This window comes from Sinohyriopsis cumingii, chromosome 5 (genome assembly GCF_028554795.1).
Source record: "Sinohyriopsis cumingii isolate HCF-2022 chromosome 5, ASM2855479v2, whole genome shotgun sequence".
NCBI classification, from domain to species: domain Eukaryota; kingdom Metazoa; phylum Mollusca; class Bivalvia; order Unionida; family Unionidae; genus Sinohyriopsis; species Sinohyriopsis cumingii.
In genome coordinates this window covers 109973577-109993209 of record NC_142965.1, presented here as the reverse complement: position 1 = coordinate 109993209, position 19633 = coordinate 109973577, and the positions used below count along the sequence as shown (strand labels likewise).

At 35.6% G+C, this 19633-nt stretch overlaps 1 protein-coding gene across 1 annotated transcript in view; it reads right to left on the bottom strand.

Annotated features, from left to right (window-relative positions):
• LOC149799973 (uncharacterized) overlaps nt 1-19633 on the bottom strand; it is an 81075-nt gene that overhangs the window by 27953 nt on the left and 33489 nt on the right. Inside the window, exons 8-12 of the mRNA XM_089959499.1 lie at nt 18170-18300; nt 11816-11974; nt 9028-9253; nt 3316-3447; nt 472-590 (exon numbers count right to left, since the gene is read on the bottom strand). Coding sequence (XP_089815625.1) covers nt 472-590; nt 3316-3447; nt 9028-9253; nt 11816-11974; nt 18170-18300 — 767 coding nt within the window. The remainder of the gene's footprint in view (nt 1-471; nt 591-3315; nt 3448-9027; nt 9254-11815; nt 11975-18169; nt 18301-19633) is intronic.

Genomic DNA, 19633 nt, shown 5'->3' with positions numbered 1-19633 from the left:
TCTCTTCATTCAAGAAAAATAATATTTATTTCGGTGGGAGTGGGTAAAAGATCTTACTTCTATTGTGTGCATAATCAGGTGGGTATGGAGTTTGTCTTTTTCATTCACTGTAACATTTTTCACCCCTTTTTTATATACAAAATTATAACCATTTCCCCCACATAGCATATGAAATATTTAATATGGCAAATAACTTCTAACATTTAGTACTGCAAAAACGGAGTATTTTTGCAAAACTAAATAAATCAGTTTCACAAATTCTTTAATAAAGGGAAGAATACTGAGCAATGGATTTCTAATAATTTTCTTTGATTATTAATGCAACTGTATATACAGATATGCCTCACTGATTCTGACTTAGCCAATTTACTTTTAATTACTTATCATTTCATTTGTCCAACTGGATATGTAAGTGCTCAATTGAACAACTCTATATATACATTTTATTTCAACCTTATTTCAATGTCTTACCATTCTCCACAGTGTCTGGTGGTTCTAGTTTTATTTTGATTTCTCCAGGGCCTTGTGAGTTTTGTGTAGGGGTGGTAGCTTCACTAGACAGAGCTGTATCAGTTGAGGACTGACTCTCCCTGGTTAAAAAATTAAATAAATAAATAAATCTGTATTTATGTAAATAAACACACAGCACAGCTTCACTAGACAAAGCAGTATCAGTTAAGAAGTGGCTATCCCTGGTTGAAAAATTAAATAAATAAATAAATCTGTATTTATGTCAATAAATGCACATTATTTGACCATGATGTTGCACACAAAAGGAATACATCCAAAAGATTTTCAAACTCACCACTGTTGTGGATTGCACATCAGATCAGCATCATTTTCATTTCGAAGCAATGAGATATCATTAGATGGCTGTCATAGCAACCATATTGGATATAAGATTAGCACCATTTTCATTTTAGGATTAGCTATATATCATCAGCAATTAATATGCCATTTCTTATAAAGAAGGAATAACATGCTCTTCAGGATGGCCATCATGGCAGTAAGTATCAGATCTACTTAATGTTTAGGTAGGACCAACCAGACATTATAGAAAACAATCCCATTTTGACATGACTTTCCATACCAGAGAAGTGGTAATAACAAAAATGTTTAAGATGGTTGCCTTGATGACAAAGCTGGACATCTGACTAACACCATTTTCATTTTGGACCAACTAGATATCAGAAGTCTTTTGTTGAAAACACCATACTGCTATGATCATTTAAAAAGAAAAAGCAATAATAACAAGATTTGCAAGATGGCCATGATGGCAGCCATACTGTATATCAGATGGGTACCATCTTCATTAAGGACCTAACAACAGACTTCAAAAGAAGTCTTTTGGTGAAAGCCCTGTCAATGAGAGTTTCAATTTAGATGCAGCAATAAGATATCGATACTATTTTCATTCAGGATCCAAAATAGGATTTTATTGCAAACCCCATGTTGATATGACAATCCATTCAGGAAAATAGTGATAGCAAGATTTTCAAGCTGACACTGAATGTCCAAGCAGCATCATTTTTATTTAGGACCAACTTGTCCATGGAATGAATATTTTTGTAACAGTTCCACGACGACTTGTCCACAGAATGAATAATTGTATAACAGTTCCATGACAATTTGTCCATGGAATGAATAAGTGTGCAACAGTTCCATGACAACTTGTCCATGGAATGAGTAAGTGTGCAACAGTTCCATGACAACTTGTCCATGGAATGAATATTTTTGTAACAGTTCCACGACGACTTGTCCACAGAATGAATAATTGTATAACAGTTCCATGACAATTTGTCCATGGAATGAATAAGTGTGCAACAGTTCCATGACAACTTGTCCATGGAATGAGTAAGTGTGCAACAGTTCCATGACAACTTGTCCATGGAATGAATAAGTGCAACAGTTCCATGACAACTTGTCCATGGAATGAAAAAGTGTGCAAAATTCCATAACAATCCCTCGTGTACTTTAGGAGGAGTGATAACAAACTTGTGTTAACAGATGAATGAATGACAGATGACAGTCAACAGATTAACATATAAACTCTTCTAGTCTGTGACAAGCAGGGCTAAAAGTGAAAACCTTTGATATGTTACTTAATTACTGAGATCTTTTTTAAAAAAAGTTATGCACTATGTCTAAAACTATTACCACAAAAGAAATCCCAAAGTGAGGCGACTCCAACAAGTGCTATAGTCAAATCAGATATGAAAGTCTTTTATCAGCTTTGAAATAACAAATGAATTTTTACTGCACATCTGCAGTACAAATGGTTTTCCCTGGTAGTGAATTTGATAATCCTAATGTATTCTAAACAGGTAAGATCTGTGAAAATGAAACTATTCTTAAGTACTGTAATCAAAGGTGTGGACCCTATTTACAAATAAAGGTAGGGACAATCTTTTTTTAATAAAATCTGCCCCTAAAACAAAAAGAAAGAAATAATTAAATTACAGGTATGAATGTACTCTAGTTTTCTGAACAAAACTCCAATTAAAAATATGCCTATTTTAGTATGACACATTGATAGTGGAAACAATGTAAATAAGATCAATAAAACAAAACATACTGTTAAACCAAGCTGTGACCAATAAAATGGAAGTGTTTTTTTTCACATGGATAAAGACTAGACTCAAAACAAGATCCCAAGAAAGTTTTGTCTCATCTGGATTTAGTATGATATCCACAGGACATAACGTCTCACTTGGACTGTACATGACACCCACAAAACATTACATCTCACCTGGGCATTATGCAAGATTCATAAAACATTTTGTCAGAACTGGACTGTACCTGATATCAACAAAACAGTATGTCTCACCTGGGAAATGCATTATGATGCGAGATAAAAAGCTTCCAAACTCTTCAATACAATATCCTGAAAATGTTGAATCCACAACAATTGTACCTTGGGGAAGCCCAGGTAACATTTGCCCACCTAAAATTACCAGTGTCTCCATAAATCTGACAACTTCTCATATTCAAAATCATTAACTGGGCACAGCCAAGGTACAACACTGCAATGCCATTGCTGATGTTGCTGTTGGAAAAAGTGAGTCCTACATACAATAGTTGGTATTATGAGCCAGACAATTATTTATTACATATACTGATGTGCAGGTCAAATCCAACTGCAAACATCAACCTGACATACAGTAGTATAATTCATCAGTGGATCAGTCTATTTTGCTGCATCATTGACTTAAACCTGCTGGCACCTTACGTGATGGCAGGTCTGGGTCTGTTTTGTGTAAAGTTGGATCTGACTCTAAAACAAGTATGTACTGTGCAAAATCTATATGTGCTTACCCTATAGAAGCTGGTGTTTTTGGTGAGCTTGTGTTGGATTGCGGTGTAATGCTGGGGTCAGGACGGCTCTCCTGACGAGGACTCTGGATTTCATTCGAGCCAAGTACTAGCTGCTTCTTAACACTTGCCACACTGAAAAGGAGCATGTACTACAATCAGTCTTAAATACTGTGAATTTTTTAAAACTTAAAATATTCTTCTCTCTTTGGGAAAGAGGAAGAGACCTAAGTAGACAAAATGCAAGAAATAATTCAGATTTGTCCAACATTCTCCATAATGTTGCTGGTATGAGAAACAGTTATATTGGTGAATAGGATATTTGCTCAACCACAGACCCTTAAACTTGCTGTTATCTTATCCTCACTGACCAAGTGCAGTAGGGACAGATGGGGCTCCTTTAGGCACACGCACACACACACACACACACACACACACACTTTGCCAAAGTTGTCTTAATTGAACAGTTTTATGATGCACTTTTGCCCTTATATTATGTGCAAATATTTTTATATGCAGTGCCTTTGTTCTTATATTACTTGCAAACTTCTTTATATGCAGTGCCTTTAATCTTAAATTATCATAGCTGCCAACCTTCCCGATTCACAATTACTGAAAAGTGGGAGAATTTTTAAAAATTGTTAAACACAATTAGTGAAAAATTATACCATGGCACAAGCTCCTTGAACTTTGATGGTCAGTACTGCATTATATGAAAATCCAAAAATAAAAATAAAACATTATTTATACTGATTACATTGTACAAATTTATTTGCAGCTGAATTTACTGATATACATTAATTTTAAGCAATTTGTCATAACATGATGCTGTGGCAAACTTCCTCAACTGGACTAAAGTAAATTTGTTTTCAAAAAAGTTCTGGCTTCTTTCCTGCTCTTTAATCTTCATTAAAATTGTTGCAAATTTTCAGCACCTAAAGTTTGTCTTATTTTTCCAAAAATAGCAAATAATCTTTCACTGTCACTGTTGCCGATCTCCAACTAAGAAAGACAGGTTATAGTCAACAAGAAAACTCACAAGCAAAGCTTCAGCACTGGTAGCTTGCAGAACTTGAGTAGGTGGATTCAAGTACTCCAGAGCAGCAATCTGCTGTGGGTGCTCTTAATTTTCCCAATTATCTAAATGCTTTTTGCTAGCAGTGTGCTTTTTCACATTGTTCTGCCACATGATCGTATATATATATATATATATATATATATATATATATATATATATATATATATATATATATATATATTATTATTATTATTATTATATAGTACATGAATGACAGGTAAATTGTAAACAATGTTAATAACCCCTGTGTACATTCCCAATTTTTTTGAGTATGTTCATGTGCCATTTTTAAAACAATCAGTTTGGCCCCGATTTTGTTCACAAGCAGTTGTAAAACTACTGTTCTAAATATAGATTATATCCTTTACAATGCTTGCTACAGTACCACTGTAACAACTGGATATAGTTATACTAACATTGCAACTAGCAAATACAGGGTCATTATTGGCATCAGTAACTACTGCTGCAATTTTGTCTAGCATTTAAACAGAATAAAGTTGGTTTATTCCTGATTTAAGCTGATTGAGAATTTGGTAATGCGTGATTTTTTTAAAATGCGGTGTGAATCAGTGAATTGGTATCGAGAGTCATGAAATTCACACCAAAATCTTGAGGGTTGGCAGGTCTGAACTATGTGCAAACTTCTTTACATGCCATGCCTTTGTTCATATATGATGTCAAATTTGTTTACATGAGATGCTTTTGTCCTCCCTACATTATGTACCAATGTCTCTATGTACAGTGCTTTTATCTTTATACAAATTAACATCTTCTTTATATGACACATTTGGTTTGGTGCTTTAAGGCTTAGCAACACAAGTAGGTTATTTAGTACCAACGCAAATAAAGTAAAGTGCTTTGCTAAAGGACATGCGATGTTCTCCGACCCAGGTTGGTCCGATGATAGAAATTAAGCCTGATCATATTTGGTCATGAGTGCAGCATGCTAGCCACTGAGTCACTGCATCTCTGCTAACATGATGTGCTTTTGTAATTAAATTATGTGCAAATTTTGTATATGCAGGAATATTCTCCTTGTATTATGTTGTAAAACAAAACACTTCATAACTGATCGAAATATCTTAATATTTAGTACAAAATTCCTTATATTCAGTGCAAACTTCTTTCTGATGATGAGCAAAAGAGGAACTTTCACGTGTCTGAAGGGGTGTAGATTGTCTCACTACAACCTTTAATTTTCTTAGAGATCACAGTGATATTCTCAATGAGTGAATTTAGAGAACACAAAATCTTAACCAATACAGAGTGCAAGGTACCACAGTACAAATTTCAATGTTTGGACCTAGTCAATAGGTCTGACATTGTGAGACTTCACAAAGAATGTGTAAAATAGAAATACTGCCAACCTGATCTGGTCAGCAATCACCTTGGTTGTCATGAAATTCACATCCAAAAACTTATTCTTTAAGCATGTCTGGAGACAGGATTTAAAGTTTTGGATATCAGTAATACATTCTGTTTCGTGAAGTACCACATCAAAAAACCAAAAAATACAATCTCGGTAAATCTGACCACTAAATATCTATGATGAAGCACTTGTCAGCAATGAAGAAATAATTTTGGTGAAAAATGAAAAATAAATATAAATATCAACATTTGTTTAATTCTGTAATATTGCTATTATTATACTATGATTATACTTATAGTAGATACAAATATATGAGTGGGGGCCCCGAGTGGCCGAGTGGTCTAAAGAGCTCTTCGTTACGGATCACTGCCATCTCACCTCTGTCTGCGGCGGTTCGAGTCTAAGATTCAGCCAATGTGGGTATGTGAGAAAGCTTGCCAGTAGCTTCTCGAGGGTCGGTGGTTCTTTCCGGGGTTTTCCCGGGTTCTTCCTCCACCATTAATACTGGCCGCCATGTATAGCCTATCGTGTGCTGAAAAATGGCGTTAAACCCCACAACAACAACAACAACAACAAATATATGAGTACTGAATAGTAAAAGCTTGTATATATTTAATATCTCAATATTATTGGATACTAAGTTGTTCAATTCCATGAATGACAAAGAAACTGGCTTCCCCTGTCACTTTCCCATTTCATCATTTGGGTCTACATCTGCCTGAAAGGTAATTGTTGGTGTTGCTGTTGTTCCGGGTTTAATGCCAGGGTTCATACAGAATTCTGAATGATAAATTCAAAGACTTTCCCAAACTTCCAAAGACCACAAACATTGATTTCCGAGACCTATTTTTGCTAACATTTGGATACAAGATATGTTATATGAGAAAACACCAAATGTAAAATACTACAATATTGTTTAATGATGAAATGAAACTGAACAGGTCATCAAAAGAAAGAAACCAGGAAAACTTGACTACATCCGAATCTAACAATCTTGGACAATTTTATTGGTGATTATGGAAAGAAATTAAAAAGATTGGGTTTATTTCAATTTTCAAAGACTTTTAAAAACCTCAAGGTAATCTGCTCGATTTTCCCAAACTTTCAACACCTTAAAAATGCTACCTCATTTTTCCCAAACTGCCAAAGACCTTCAAAGACTGATGAACCCTGAATGCCATTTTTCAGCACACTGCAAACTATACATGGTGGTCAGTATATCTGGTGGAAGATGACCCTAAGAAGAACCAAGGAAGAACTACCAACAATGGGAAGGTACTGGCAACCTTTCTCATATACCCATTTTTTTGCAGTGACAGAGACTCAAACACATGCAGAGATGTCAGTGATTGGTAATGGTGAGTGCTTTAGACCACTTGGCCAGCCAGGACCATGGCTCGAATAGGAGTCCACAATGGTGAGTGCTTTAGACCACATGGCCAGCCAGGACCATGGCTCGAATAGGAGTCCACAATGGTGAGTGCTTTAGACCACATGGCCAGCCAGGACCATGGCTCGAATAGGAGTCCATGGCTTACTATACCCGGATGGAACAAATTTAGCTAAGACATTTTATTTCCAGACCAATCTGTGACAGACTTTTTGTACCTGTCATTGTAAAGTTAAGACATCCTAGCCATTCTGTTCCCCTTCATGTTCCTGGAAAAGGTCCATTTTCGCTCATCATAAAATATTTAGGACAGAATACCAGAAGGTAGAGATCAAAATATAAAGTTTGTTGTTTCAATGTATAATAAAAGGAACTCTGCTTGCAACCCACCACATAAAAAAGCCACACCAAAGAAACCAACATAGCAGAAAATTCATTGGACCAACATAATAACCTGACAAATCTGATTAAACTTCTCTCTACCAAGACTTCTAAGGACTGAGACATGGCATGTGAGAACACTGTGCAAGACAAGGAAAACAGAGTAAGTCCTCAAAGAGATGGGCAGGTACAGGTTGGAGATCTGAAGATTGAGAGAAGTCTGATGGACAACATCAGGTGATATCACCAAGGCATCAGAAAATTGACTCCTCTTTTAGGATCACCTAACAAGAACAACCACAGGAATGGAGTGGGACTGATGCTGAGCAAGAAAGCAAAATGAAAATTGATGAATGGGACCAATTCAAAAAGAGGATTGCAAATAAGTTCACATACATTGGCAGCATTGTAAACAAGTCAAGAGTAACAGATGAGGACACCAGGACCTGGATTGCCAAGGTACGCCATGCCTTTACCACTTTCATACCTGTCTGGAGGATTGATAATATCAAACAGAACACAATGTAAAGACTGCTCAACTCCTGCATTTAATCAGTAATGCAATATGGGGCTGAGACTGGGAGAGACACAAATAAATTGGAACATAAACTGCAGGTCTTCAACAGTCCTTGTCTCCAACAGATCCTGGACATCAGATGACCAGACCAAATCCCCAACCCAGATTTATGACTGAGAATGCAACATAACCTGTATAAGGCACAATTAAATAATGTTAAGTGGAGATGGTTTGGACATGCCATGCAGAAAGACCTGCCTGACATCACTCATCATGCCCTGTATTGGAACACTCAAGGCAGACATAGAAGAGGACAACCAGTCAAACTTGGCAAAGAACCCTGGACATAGAACTTAGAACAATAGATCTGCATGTCCTGGAGAGGGAAAATCAGACAGCCCAAGACTGTGGCAGATAGTAAGCTGCAGAGGAAGCACTATGTTGAAGAGGGAATGATGATGATGATGATGATGACATAAGGAAAAAAGTACCATATAGTCAGCACATAATAAATGGACAGAAGCACATTATATAAAGTCTGCACATACTGTATGGATGAAAGCACAAAATATAAAAGAAACTGTCCATGTAAGACTCCTTTATTATTCTATATGCATACATACACACCAATAATGGGGCCCCGAGTGGCCGAGTGGTCTAAAGCGCTCACCGTTACGGATCACTGCCATCTCACCTCTGTCTGCGTGAGTTTGAGTCTCGGATTCGGCTATGTGGTTATGTGAGAAAGCTTGCCAGTAGCTTCTCGTGGGTCGGTGGTTCTTCCGGGTGTTTCCCGGGTTCTTCCTCCACCATTTATACTGGCCGCCATGTATAGCCTATCTTGTGCTGAAAAATGGCGTTAAACCTTACAACAACAACAACAACAACACACCAATAATAGAATAAAAAGTGTGTGGTGAAAAACATCAAAGAAATAACAATAAAGACAGCTAACAGTACAAAAGAATTAAAAAGATTACCCTTCATTGGTCCGCTTGCGTAAAATGCTGGGCCTTGGTGAACCACTTAGACTGTTAGCTTGAGTGGAGTTGGGAGTGGCAGGGGCCTGCTGTCCTATCTGGGGAACGGTTGGTGGAATGGAACCAGCTGTGTACAGAGAACTAGCCACTGCTGCCACAGTTGTTATCTGCATGGGACTGGAGCCTGTTGAGAGGGACTCTGTTGCAGAGGCTCCCATAATGGAGCCTGCAAAAACAAAATAGAAGTCAGACATGAACTGGGAATGAGTTCATGAAACAAATGCCTCACTCCAGTGCCTAAAAAAATAACTTATATGCAAAACCTTATTGGATGTACAGACAATATATATGGACATCAAATGAAAGGGTGTGGGTTCAAATCTTACCATTGGACCAAGCCTGATTCTGGGCAAGACACTTAACTCCAATTGCCTTGGCACTAAGTAACCAACTTGTAATGGCGTGCTGTAGAACACCAAAAAATACAAGAGTAATACTTTATTCCACTACTTTATATGTAGTGGGTGTACATATACTGGAACCCAATTAAAAAGAAACCTAAATATGTCAATGAAATTTGTTTGTAAACAGTTTCCCCCTTGGAACAGGAAGACCATGCTGAAATGACATGATTTGGACAATTACTACTCAGATTAAGCTAAATCTGATCTTATTTCTTTTTTACTATATAAAAAAAATAAGTTCCAGTGTAGCAAAGATGATGTGTGTGTTTTGGTGTATGTGTGTTTTTTTTTTTATTTTTGACGTATCTTTAACAATTTTTCAGTCATATCGCTATGATGTCTGCAGTGTGGCAGTATATAGTGATGTCTAGAACTGGGGCATCATGCCACAGACACAGAGCATGACGTCCCACCCAGTCACATTATCCTGACACCAGACCGACAAGTACTAACACTAACCTCATAATGCTGAGCACCTAGCAAGGCAGCTGTTATTACCATTTTTATAAGTCTTCGATATGACTTAGCCAGGGTTCAAACCTGCAAAATCCTGCATCCAAGGTGGACCCTCTAACCACTTGGCCACAACAGCAGTCTATAGCAAAGATGAAGCACAGCACACGTTATTTAGTCCCAAGGCAACTGGTGTAAAGAGCGCTGCTCAACAACATGACCAGCAGATAACACAAGCTGATCTGATGGTAGGATTCAAACCTGCACCCCTTGGGCTGCAAAGCCACCCATACTAGCCAATAAGTCATCAGAACTCCTGCCTCCATTATGCATCTTGTATGACATGTGTGAGGGCACATCAACACTGTTCTACATCCTCAAGCCTGCAGGGAACAAGTTAGGATGATGGCATGTCACTTGTAATTGTATTAGTTAGTCATTTGTTTAATCACAGAAAGAAAAATTTTATTTTAAAAAATACTGACTTAATTAGAATTTACTATACTCTGTTCTACTAAAAGAAAAATTTTGATATTGCTTCGATGGAACTGATGCTCTAATGGCTAAAAGGATTTTATAGGAATCCAAAATACTGTTTCTTCTTTTTAACTGCTAAATGTTACAAATTGTGATTTCATCAAAGAAAAATTCCAGAAGAAAAAGAATCTTATGTAACATATGTACTCGCTTAGAAGACAAGCCCAATACAACCTGCACAGATCCAGACATCATGTACCAGCAGATCTGAATCTGTGCAGTTTCTTAGGTGTAATCAGTAGAACAAACAGCACAGACACTGATCTGCAGGTGCTTTATGCTAAGGCAGAATAGGATCTTTGTTGCTTGCAGTTTGACTGGACTTATAAGCAAGTATATACGGCACCAAGCTTCATCAGTGTATCTCTTCTTTTTTACCCTCAAGTAACAACTGTGGCCAAATTGCAGATTGCGTTAATGAAAATGTTCAAAATATTAAGAAAAGAATCTTTATAGCAGGAGGCAGCTTAAGCCAGTAGTTTGACAGACAAATAAATTCTCACAAAATCTCAAACAGCCTTCAAGATCCAAAATATACTCCTAACAAACTGGATAAACCATTCCCTGCCACTGCTTATCAAGCATGTACTACACCCTAAAAGTAATCTAAATGAATGAATTTGCCACCTGTTTACGTTGTGAAAAATATGAACTGTCAGAAAATCAGATTTCATAAACATCTCAAATGGCTTTTGAATAACTCTCTAAAAACAATGAAATTTTACAAATCTGCAAAATGTTTTTACAGGAACATGAAAAAACTGACCTTGAATTTCTTCTGAAATTACAAAATCTTGCAAGCCACTAAATGAATACACGTTCCAAGTTTCATAAACATATCTGCAATAGTATTTAAATCATGCTCTACAAAGTGGCCAAATTTATCTAATATCCATGTTTCCATTTCAACATCCAAAATATCAGTATCTAAAAACTCCTACTAGCAATGTGTGAAAGTCACTTGTTTGGTATGTTGATCAAGTTTTCTAAAAATATTACCCAAAAATTATTTTTGCCATGCTTATGCTCCAAAAACAAAGCGTGATGTATGGATAGATAAAATGACAGCTGTACAAAGCCAATTTCTGTATCCACAGCAAACTCTGTTGGACTGGGGGACAATACAAGTGTGCTAGAAAGCATATTTCTGTCTCATTTCTGTCTCCTTAGTTATGTATTTAGATCAAGTTGAAGGGTCACAGCTTGTTCAACCCCTGTAAACTTGTCTTGTTATTACTCAAACATATACCACTGAAACTGAACAAGATGCAACAACACCATATACAAATAGAAAGTATAGCCTGTTGTAATGTGTATCAAACAGACTCACTTACCCTCTGAACCTTGGAATTGGGAATGCCCTGGGGTGTGGGGTCTAAGGTGGTCAGGTACTGTGACCACCATTTGCGACTGATTAAACCTAATATTCTGGGAGTTGTGAGCCCCTGCAGCTAACGTGGCAGCTAGACTGGGTGAGGGAGATTGTGATGGAACTGAAATAGAGATTCAAATTAAATACATTTCATACAATTAACATTAATACCCTCCACAGTATAATCAAATATATATTTTGAAATGTTTAAGTAAAATATGGTGTTTCAAGTCCTACTGAGTAGGTTTAATGATCATGGTAGAATGGGTATAACATTTTACCATCCCCTAGGTGGGCCAGCACACTAAAATGCTTTGGTAGGACATGATGTACATATCTTTACTGATTTACCGAATTCTGCCCCTTTTGACAGCAAGTGTGGTACCAACATTGTGGTGCATCTGTGACTGATAGCACATGTCTGTTAAAAGCATGTACAGACATACAGTCAGACCTTTCGATAGCAGCAACTCAAAAAATAAAGCCAAACTAGCCTTTGTAAACAGGTGATCTCTTCATGCAGGTTCACCTTTCATACTTCGTTTAAAAACAAATATCATTCATTAAATACCATTATCATTGTTATGCCAAATTATTATTATTATTATTATTATTAATTATTATTATTATTATTAACTTAATGCACAGTTAAACAACATTATAAAATGCATTTATCTGTTGTTCACTCACAAACTTATGTTCCACAAAATATCACTGTATGCTTCTTAATCAATCCTATAAATTAAATTATCACCAATCTCTAAAAACAAGAAAACATCACTCATTTTACATGCAGTCATGACAAGATACTAGTTTTACCAAAGGCTGACTGCTTACATATCACTGAAACAGAAAAATGATTCTTTGGTCAGTCAGCTTGTATAATTAGGCTGAAAAACTGTTGTTCACACATCAAACAATATCTGGACTTTCAACTGCTCATCTTGCTGATTTCAAAAGAGAGTCCATTTACATCAGAGGCTTGTTATGAATGCGAAATGACAAAATCTTTACAAGGTTATTGGTAGCAACACATGAACCAAAATTTCACCAGTCAAAAAGTTTCACAGAATCCTGATATACCCTTGCACTCAATGCAAAAGATTAACTGCAAGAGTAACTTCATTCATAAAATTTTGTCATATTATACATTGCATTCACTAACTTCGGTCATACTGTACAATGCATTTACATAATTCTGTCATACTGAAGATTGTATTCACAAAAATCTGTCATATTGTACATTGCATTCACAAAATTCTGTCATCCAGCTGCATTTTGAAAAGTGCAATATATTTTTAAAATGGAAGCACAAAGAGTACAGTTGCACAAACTCTAGTTCCAAACCCTATGCAGCTTAATGGCTTGTTGCTATCTGTCAACTTGACATAATTCTTGGCAATTCTTTTCAATTTCACATGATGACGGCAATCATATCTCCCGCCATGAGACATACTCAAATTCACACGTGATGGCCAATAAATGTGTTTCCTTTCCAGCTTTTGTTCACAAGAATCTGAATACCTTTTATTCTTCTGTGTCGATTATTAACACTTTTCTAGAAGCTTATTTTCCCTTTCGTCTTAAACTAGCCACCCCAGTCATTTTTTTTTATATTGAAATAACTGCAAACACTTGATCTCTTCATATAGATCTGTTTAACAGCATTCCAAAACAGTTTAATGTTTTAAAATATCTCTATTAGAAAAAAGGATACGCAACTTTTAAGTTCCAACATATTTACACATTTCTAGAATTTGTGTCTTCAGATTATATGGCAGTCATGGAACCGAAGTAAAATATTCTTTCCTTATAAAATGTTATAACTTTCTTTTATGTTGAGATATTATTATGAAATTTGATATTCTGATTGCATTGTTCCTGCTGAATTCATTGCTCTCATTAAATCTGTTGTCCAACTTCAATATTTTTGTTTATAAATGAAAAGCATATAAACACGTTACAACTTTTATGACATTTAACTTAATACAAATATATCACATTAGAAATAGTTCATATGTATGTAAAACAACTTTGAAAAAAAAAAAGCAATGTTTATTCATAACTGTCATTGAAACAATGTTGCAAGAGCTAATTTCATGAATAGGATTCAAGTTGGTTTTATCTTTTAAATTATGTGATGTTATATTTAGCTCCTTGCTGAATGGACCAGGGAATGCTGCCATCTTTCACTTAGAACTAATGTTTCAATATCATATACCTGCAAAATAATGTATCACTTTCAGACTTTGAATTTTTTTGTTTTGTATTTTGAAAACATTGATCCTATCAAATGTTATCATAGCGTTGGGAATTTAAGAACCCACTTTAAGCATGCATGTAGTTCCTTTACTACACTCATCAAAGTATTTTTTAAAAATTGTCATACCAAAACTTTGCATTTGTCTGATAGCGATGCAATTTTTTATCATTATTTCATCAGAGAATGTCCCATTACAAAATTTAAACAAATGTAATAACATAATGAATATATAGCTGAACATATTTTAAAACCGATGACCTTTTGTCAGTTCAGATATTTACAGCATCGACAACTTGAGCCTATTTATAATGAACAAAAACCTACTCGTTGTGTGTTCATTTTGTGACTGTATAATGTCTAAACCATACAACTAGTGTTAATACGATAAAAACTATTAAAAAAGATCATCTTAGCATGTTCTTCTGGCACACCAATTTGTACAAAATTAATGATATGTTTAGTTTTTGGAACATCAGTTATGGAAAAGTTAACATCATTATCAGCTGTTAGAAAATTCAAATTGGCGGACAATGTTGACATGGGGAGATTCAAATGTTTTACAAATTTAATGCTCATTGCAGTTGGTTTATAAACATTTTTGATGTATAAATTTGGTAGCAAAATAAAGATGGAATATGCCGTTTTGATGATACATGATGCATTTATTTAAATTGCCAAACTTTTGGTTAAATCTGCGGAAAGTTTTAGGGATTTTCTTTGTGTAGGAATAACTTAGAAACATGCTACAACCACTGACTGAATTGTTTACATCTCCTCTGATTGGACTGAAAATTTCATGAATATTCAAAACGTTTTAATAACCCACAATGAAGAGAGGTGTCACTCAACCGCGGCAAGATCAGTGCTTATTTCCAAAGAAGCATGAAATCTGTTACTTTCGGTGATTATAAAGTAACAATTCCATTAATATAGCATCAAATATAAAAAGAAAACATACCCATTATGCCCATTATAGATAATTTTATTAGCTTTTACAATATATAAAATGTGTTGCAATCAGATAACATGTATTGATGCTGCAATGAAAATTCTACACTTGGTCAACAGTTTCATCAGATTTCCAGGTAAACTGTCATCTTGTCCATGTTAGACTTGGGTTGCAACTTAAACATGTATCGCTTTCTGGGCACCATTCATAAAAATTCTATAACCAACAGTTTGATCATGCACATGCTTTACATGAACAAATAGGTGCAATTTAAAGTGTCTGGAGTGCTGCTGTAAAAGTTAGTCTGATTCCCTAAATTTACTAATTCTAAGATGAAACCCACATCTAAATAAAACAACGGATGAACCAATTATCCAGACTTTTTAGCAACAATCATTTTTTTTGTAGTTTTTGCTAGTATGCCAGAAGTCTGTATTTTAAGGGTAATTTTCGTAAGACTTACAGCAAAATCATAAGAGTTGGCAGGTCTGGATACTTTTTTAGACCCCACCACCTGTGTATGTAAGCTTGATGCACCCCAACCCCCGAATTCTATAGAACAGACTATATTTAATCCAGGCAGAAACAATCAAGGATTAATAATATTAACGTGTTTAATAAAAGAGATAGTCCACCGAAATTGAATGTCTGGCTGTGTCAAAGAAATAAAGTGCGTAACTTGAAAAAGTTCGTCTAGTGTCCACTAAAATTCAAACGCCACCAGGTCATGTAATAGACAAATTATTATCAAGGTTTCAACCACCACCACCATTTCCTATGCATACATACATTATCAGTAGACCCCCCCATACGTAAGCGTATGCATTTGATTTAACCCCCTCCCCCCTCCATGCGTACATACTAAATGGAAAGCCCCTTACACTGTCTACACTACACTATTTACAAAGTCTAAAATATTTTAGAGTGAATTTTTCAGTTCTTGTAGCTTGACATCAAGCTGTTTTTCAAGAGCTCCAGCAATTTTGTCCTTTTCACTTTATCTCAAATTATTTTGATGTCATGATAAAGGAAATTTTCCTATGGATCTTTGTTTTCAATTCATAGTCATCAGCAGCAGCTGTCATTGTCTCAATGTCTTTTTCATCCCCTTCCTTTTTTCTTCACTCATCCCCATAAACAAAAAAAAAGTAAAGAAATATTTTTATATTATTGCTTATTTAAAAATATTTTAAACTATTTCATATTAGATATGTTAATACTTCTCTAAGCTTAGCTGTATTCTATACTTGTAGATTTATTGTGTTCATTGCAATTACTGCCTGTCCTAGTCCTACAATGTAAAACATAGCACATGTTATTTTTGTTTTAGTACTATGTCTTACTACCCAAATAATGGGCTTGTATAGCGTGTTCTGGTGTTGGTTGATATCGGAACGAGTAGTCAAAGTTTCAGGAATATCTCACACACTTGCCAGCCCATATCAACACTCTTCCACAAATTGATATGAAATTAATATACTTACTGTGCTGTTTTGATCCTGGTGGAATCAAAATCTGACACAGAGAATGGATGCATTTGCATGTTCCAATTACATACATTTAAATGTGTTCAAATGCGACAGTAGTCAAGGTATGCCAAAGTATGTTCAAGTAGGTTCATGTGGGGGATATATTTTATTAATGAAAAAAAATCATTGCTTATAGTTCCGACAGGCATAATATATTTTTTAATCATTTCGTTAAAGAATAATATTTCAACTTAACCCGATTTCAGCATTCCCGGCTTTCATCGCTTTCCAGCCAACTGAAATGTAGGCCAACGAAACTTGAAAACAGGTCCATTTCTTTTGTGAGAATTTGAATTTATTAGAGAAAAGACATCAGAGTAAGTAAAGTCTGACTAAAACATTATGACTTTACTTTGTAGAAAGTGTCATTATTTTGGGTGCCAGTTGTGAGAGATATTCCTGAAAATTTTACTTTCATTACGATGTTAGTCAACATCAAAACACGCTACACAGCACCGTTAGTTAGTAAAACCCTGATGCCCAAAACATAAATATCAGCATTGAAGTCTTACATGTAGGACTTTTGTCTGTCGTATTTCCACTCAATCCCAAAGTAGAACCGGACTGAATTAATTTCATAATTAAGACTATCTTAAAACTTGAATCTCTGTGTTCTCAGACATAACTCTTTCGTCAAAAATATTTCATGCTGAAAGCTTCTTGTTTTGCCTGTATTAAGCATCATTACAAGAGCTTGGAGTTTTTTTTTCAGCTGCATGTGACTGTGCAACACTCTCAATGCACGCAAAGCAATATCCTTCTGGCATAATTTGCATTTTGCAAAGCTCCCCTAGAAAGAGCTCATAATCCACACTTTATATTTTGCTTCATCTAGCTAATGAAGCTGGAATCAGCAGCCAGACATGTCAAAACAAATGATTCAAATTTAAACCACTGCTACATCCGGGCTTCATTCAATCAGAAGTTCTGGCACAAACTTAGCAAGAGATTGGTTTCTTTGTTAATTTTTTTCTTTTCTTTTCATTTAATTCTGTAAAACGAAAACTATTTATTAATTCCTTTTGGTTTCAAGAAAATCAAGGCTCTTCACGGTACCCAGACAATATTTTGAATTTTCAAGGCCTTGAAGGAACAATTCATTTCTCAAGGCTTTTCAAGATTTTCAAGGTCCCCTACGGACCCTGTACATTTTTTTTAGCCACAGTGCTGTTAACTTCTGACACTCCCCACCCATCCCAATAAAAAATGCTTCTTCCTTACTCCAAGTGCTAGCCATCAACAATGTTTTGTCCATGTTTATTATCTAGAACCAATGTAATTTTGCTAAAATACTTTTTCTTCTTTTGATCAGTGACCTTGACCTTGAATCTTTTGATTACAAAATTAAGATACTTCTTCCTTATCAATGGTCTGTGATATAGAATTAAGGTTATGCACAGAAACCACTTTTCTTCTATTAACCCCAATGACCTTGACCTTAGACCCTGAAATATACATAACCTCCTTCCTAAACCAAATGCAGGCCATCCACATAGTCTGATAACAGTATATGGTGGAGACAAGAATTATTGCATGGAACATGAAATGGAAAGCAATATAAAAGTTCAGACTTACTGAAACCAGGCCGAACTTGTTGTGCCTGTGCCTGTGCCTGAGCATGTGCGGCGGCCACTTGATAGTGCACTAACTGCTGGTAATATGGATTGTCTGGTGATAGCAAGTATGGTGGTATGTTGAATGGCATTCTGAAAGGGGAGACAATTCATGAATATTAAATCATGCAATATCATGCTTGGCAACAGGTTTACGAATATTAAATCACATATCATGCTTAGCAATGAGTTTATGAATATTAAATCATGCATTATCATGCTTAGCATTGATTTTAGCAAATGTGATCCAAATTAACTGCATTTGAAATGTATACATTGAGTATAATGACCAATTTACTTGTACAAGTGTACCTTTATAGTTGAAAAATATTTATCAGTGTACCTTTCTATTTGAATGATATTTACACCAACTACTATTCAGATGTTACAGGCATAGGTTGTCCATGAAATAACATGCCTTTCTGTGCTAAAGACCATAACTGTAATTGAGATGAAACAGGTTAGCAAACAGACTTAACTACATAAGGTTATCCATAAAACGGAAAGGTAGACCACCAGAAGGTGTCTTTAATAGCAAAAATTCCACCATACGTCCTCACCTGCTGAGTGAAGTATGTCCAGAGCAAAACACCATGATATATAGCCAGGGATCGTCCTGGGCTTCGCCAATGTCGCAAATTGCGATTTTTTTTCCTTATTGGCGACAAAAATATCCCACCTGGCGATTTTTTTAGCAACATACTTTTTGGTTATTTAATTTGTACATACAATCATGGATTTGGACTGAATAAATTTAAAGCCAGAATGAAAGGAAGCCACAAACTTGACTAAGCAATGCATTGGAATCAATCTGTTACACAAACGATCCTTTGTTCTTATTGACAACCCTATCTTTACAGTGCATTGTTACATCATAATCTGCTTATGCTGACATCTGGGCTGAGTACTGTATGCTGCAATACAGTCAATCATGCTACCGCACTATACCTACAACTGACCGACTTCTGAAGACGCGAATAGAACAGATACAATTAATTGTATGGCTAATCCTTCTGTTTTTTTTTATACATATACCAATACAATAGTTTTGCTGAACCTTCATAGAAAACTGATAACCTTTGAAGTACCGACTACTGTGTATAAATACAAAGCAAATGGAAAAAATCTCAAATCACAATTACATCTGTCGCCAGTGCAGCATTTTACTCATTGATCTTTTCCTTTTGCCATCAGTCCCGTGTTACGGCTGCAGACTTAAACTCCGCAACAAGAAATAGCAACAAAAAAAAAAAAAAACCAGTTTTGCATAATTATTAATAATTATTTCTTTCTCAAAATACAGGAGTGAAAGAATCCCTAAATTGGGTGTGAATTTACGCTTATATATATGGTCCAATATTGCCAGGTGTTGACTCGTGTAAGTTTCATTCGTGGGAATGGAGATCCTATTTTTCTTGTCGAGAAA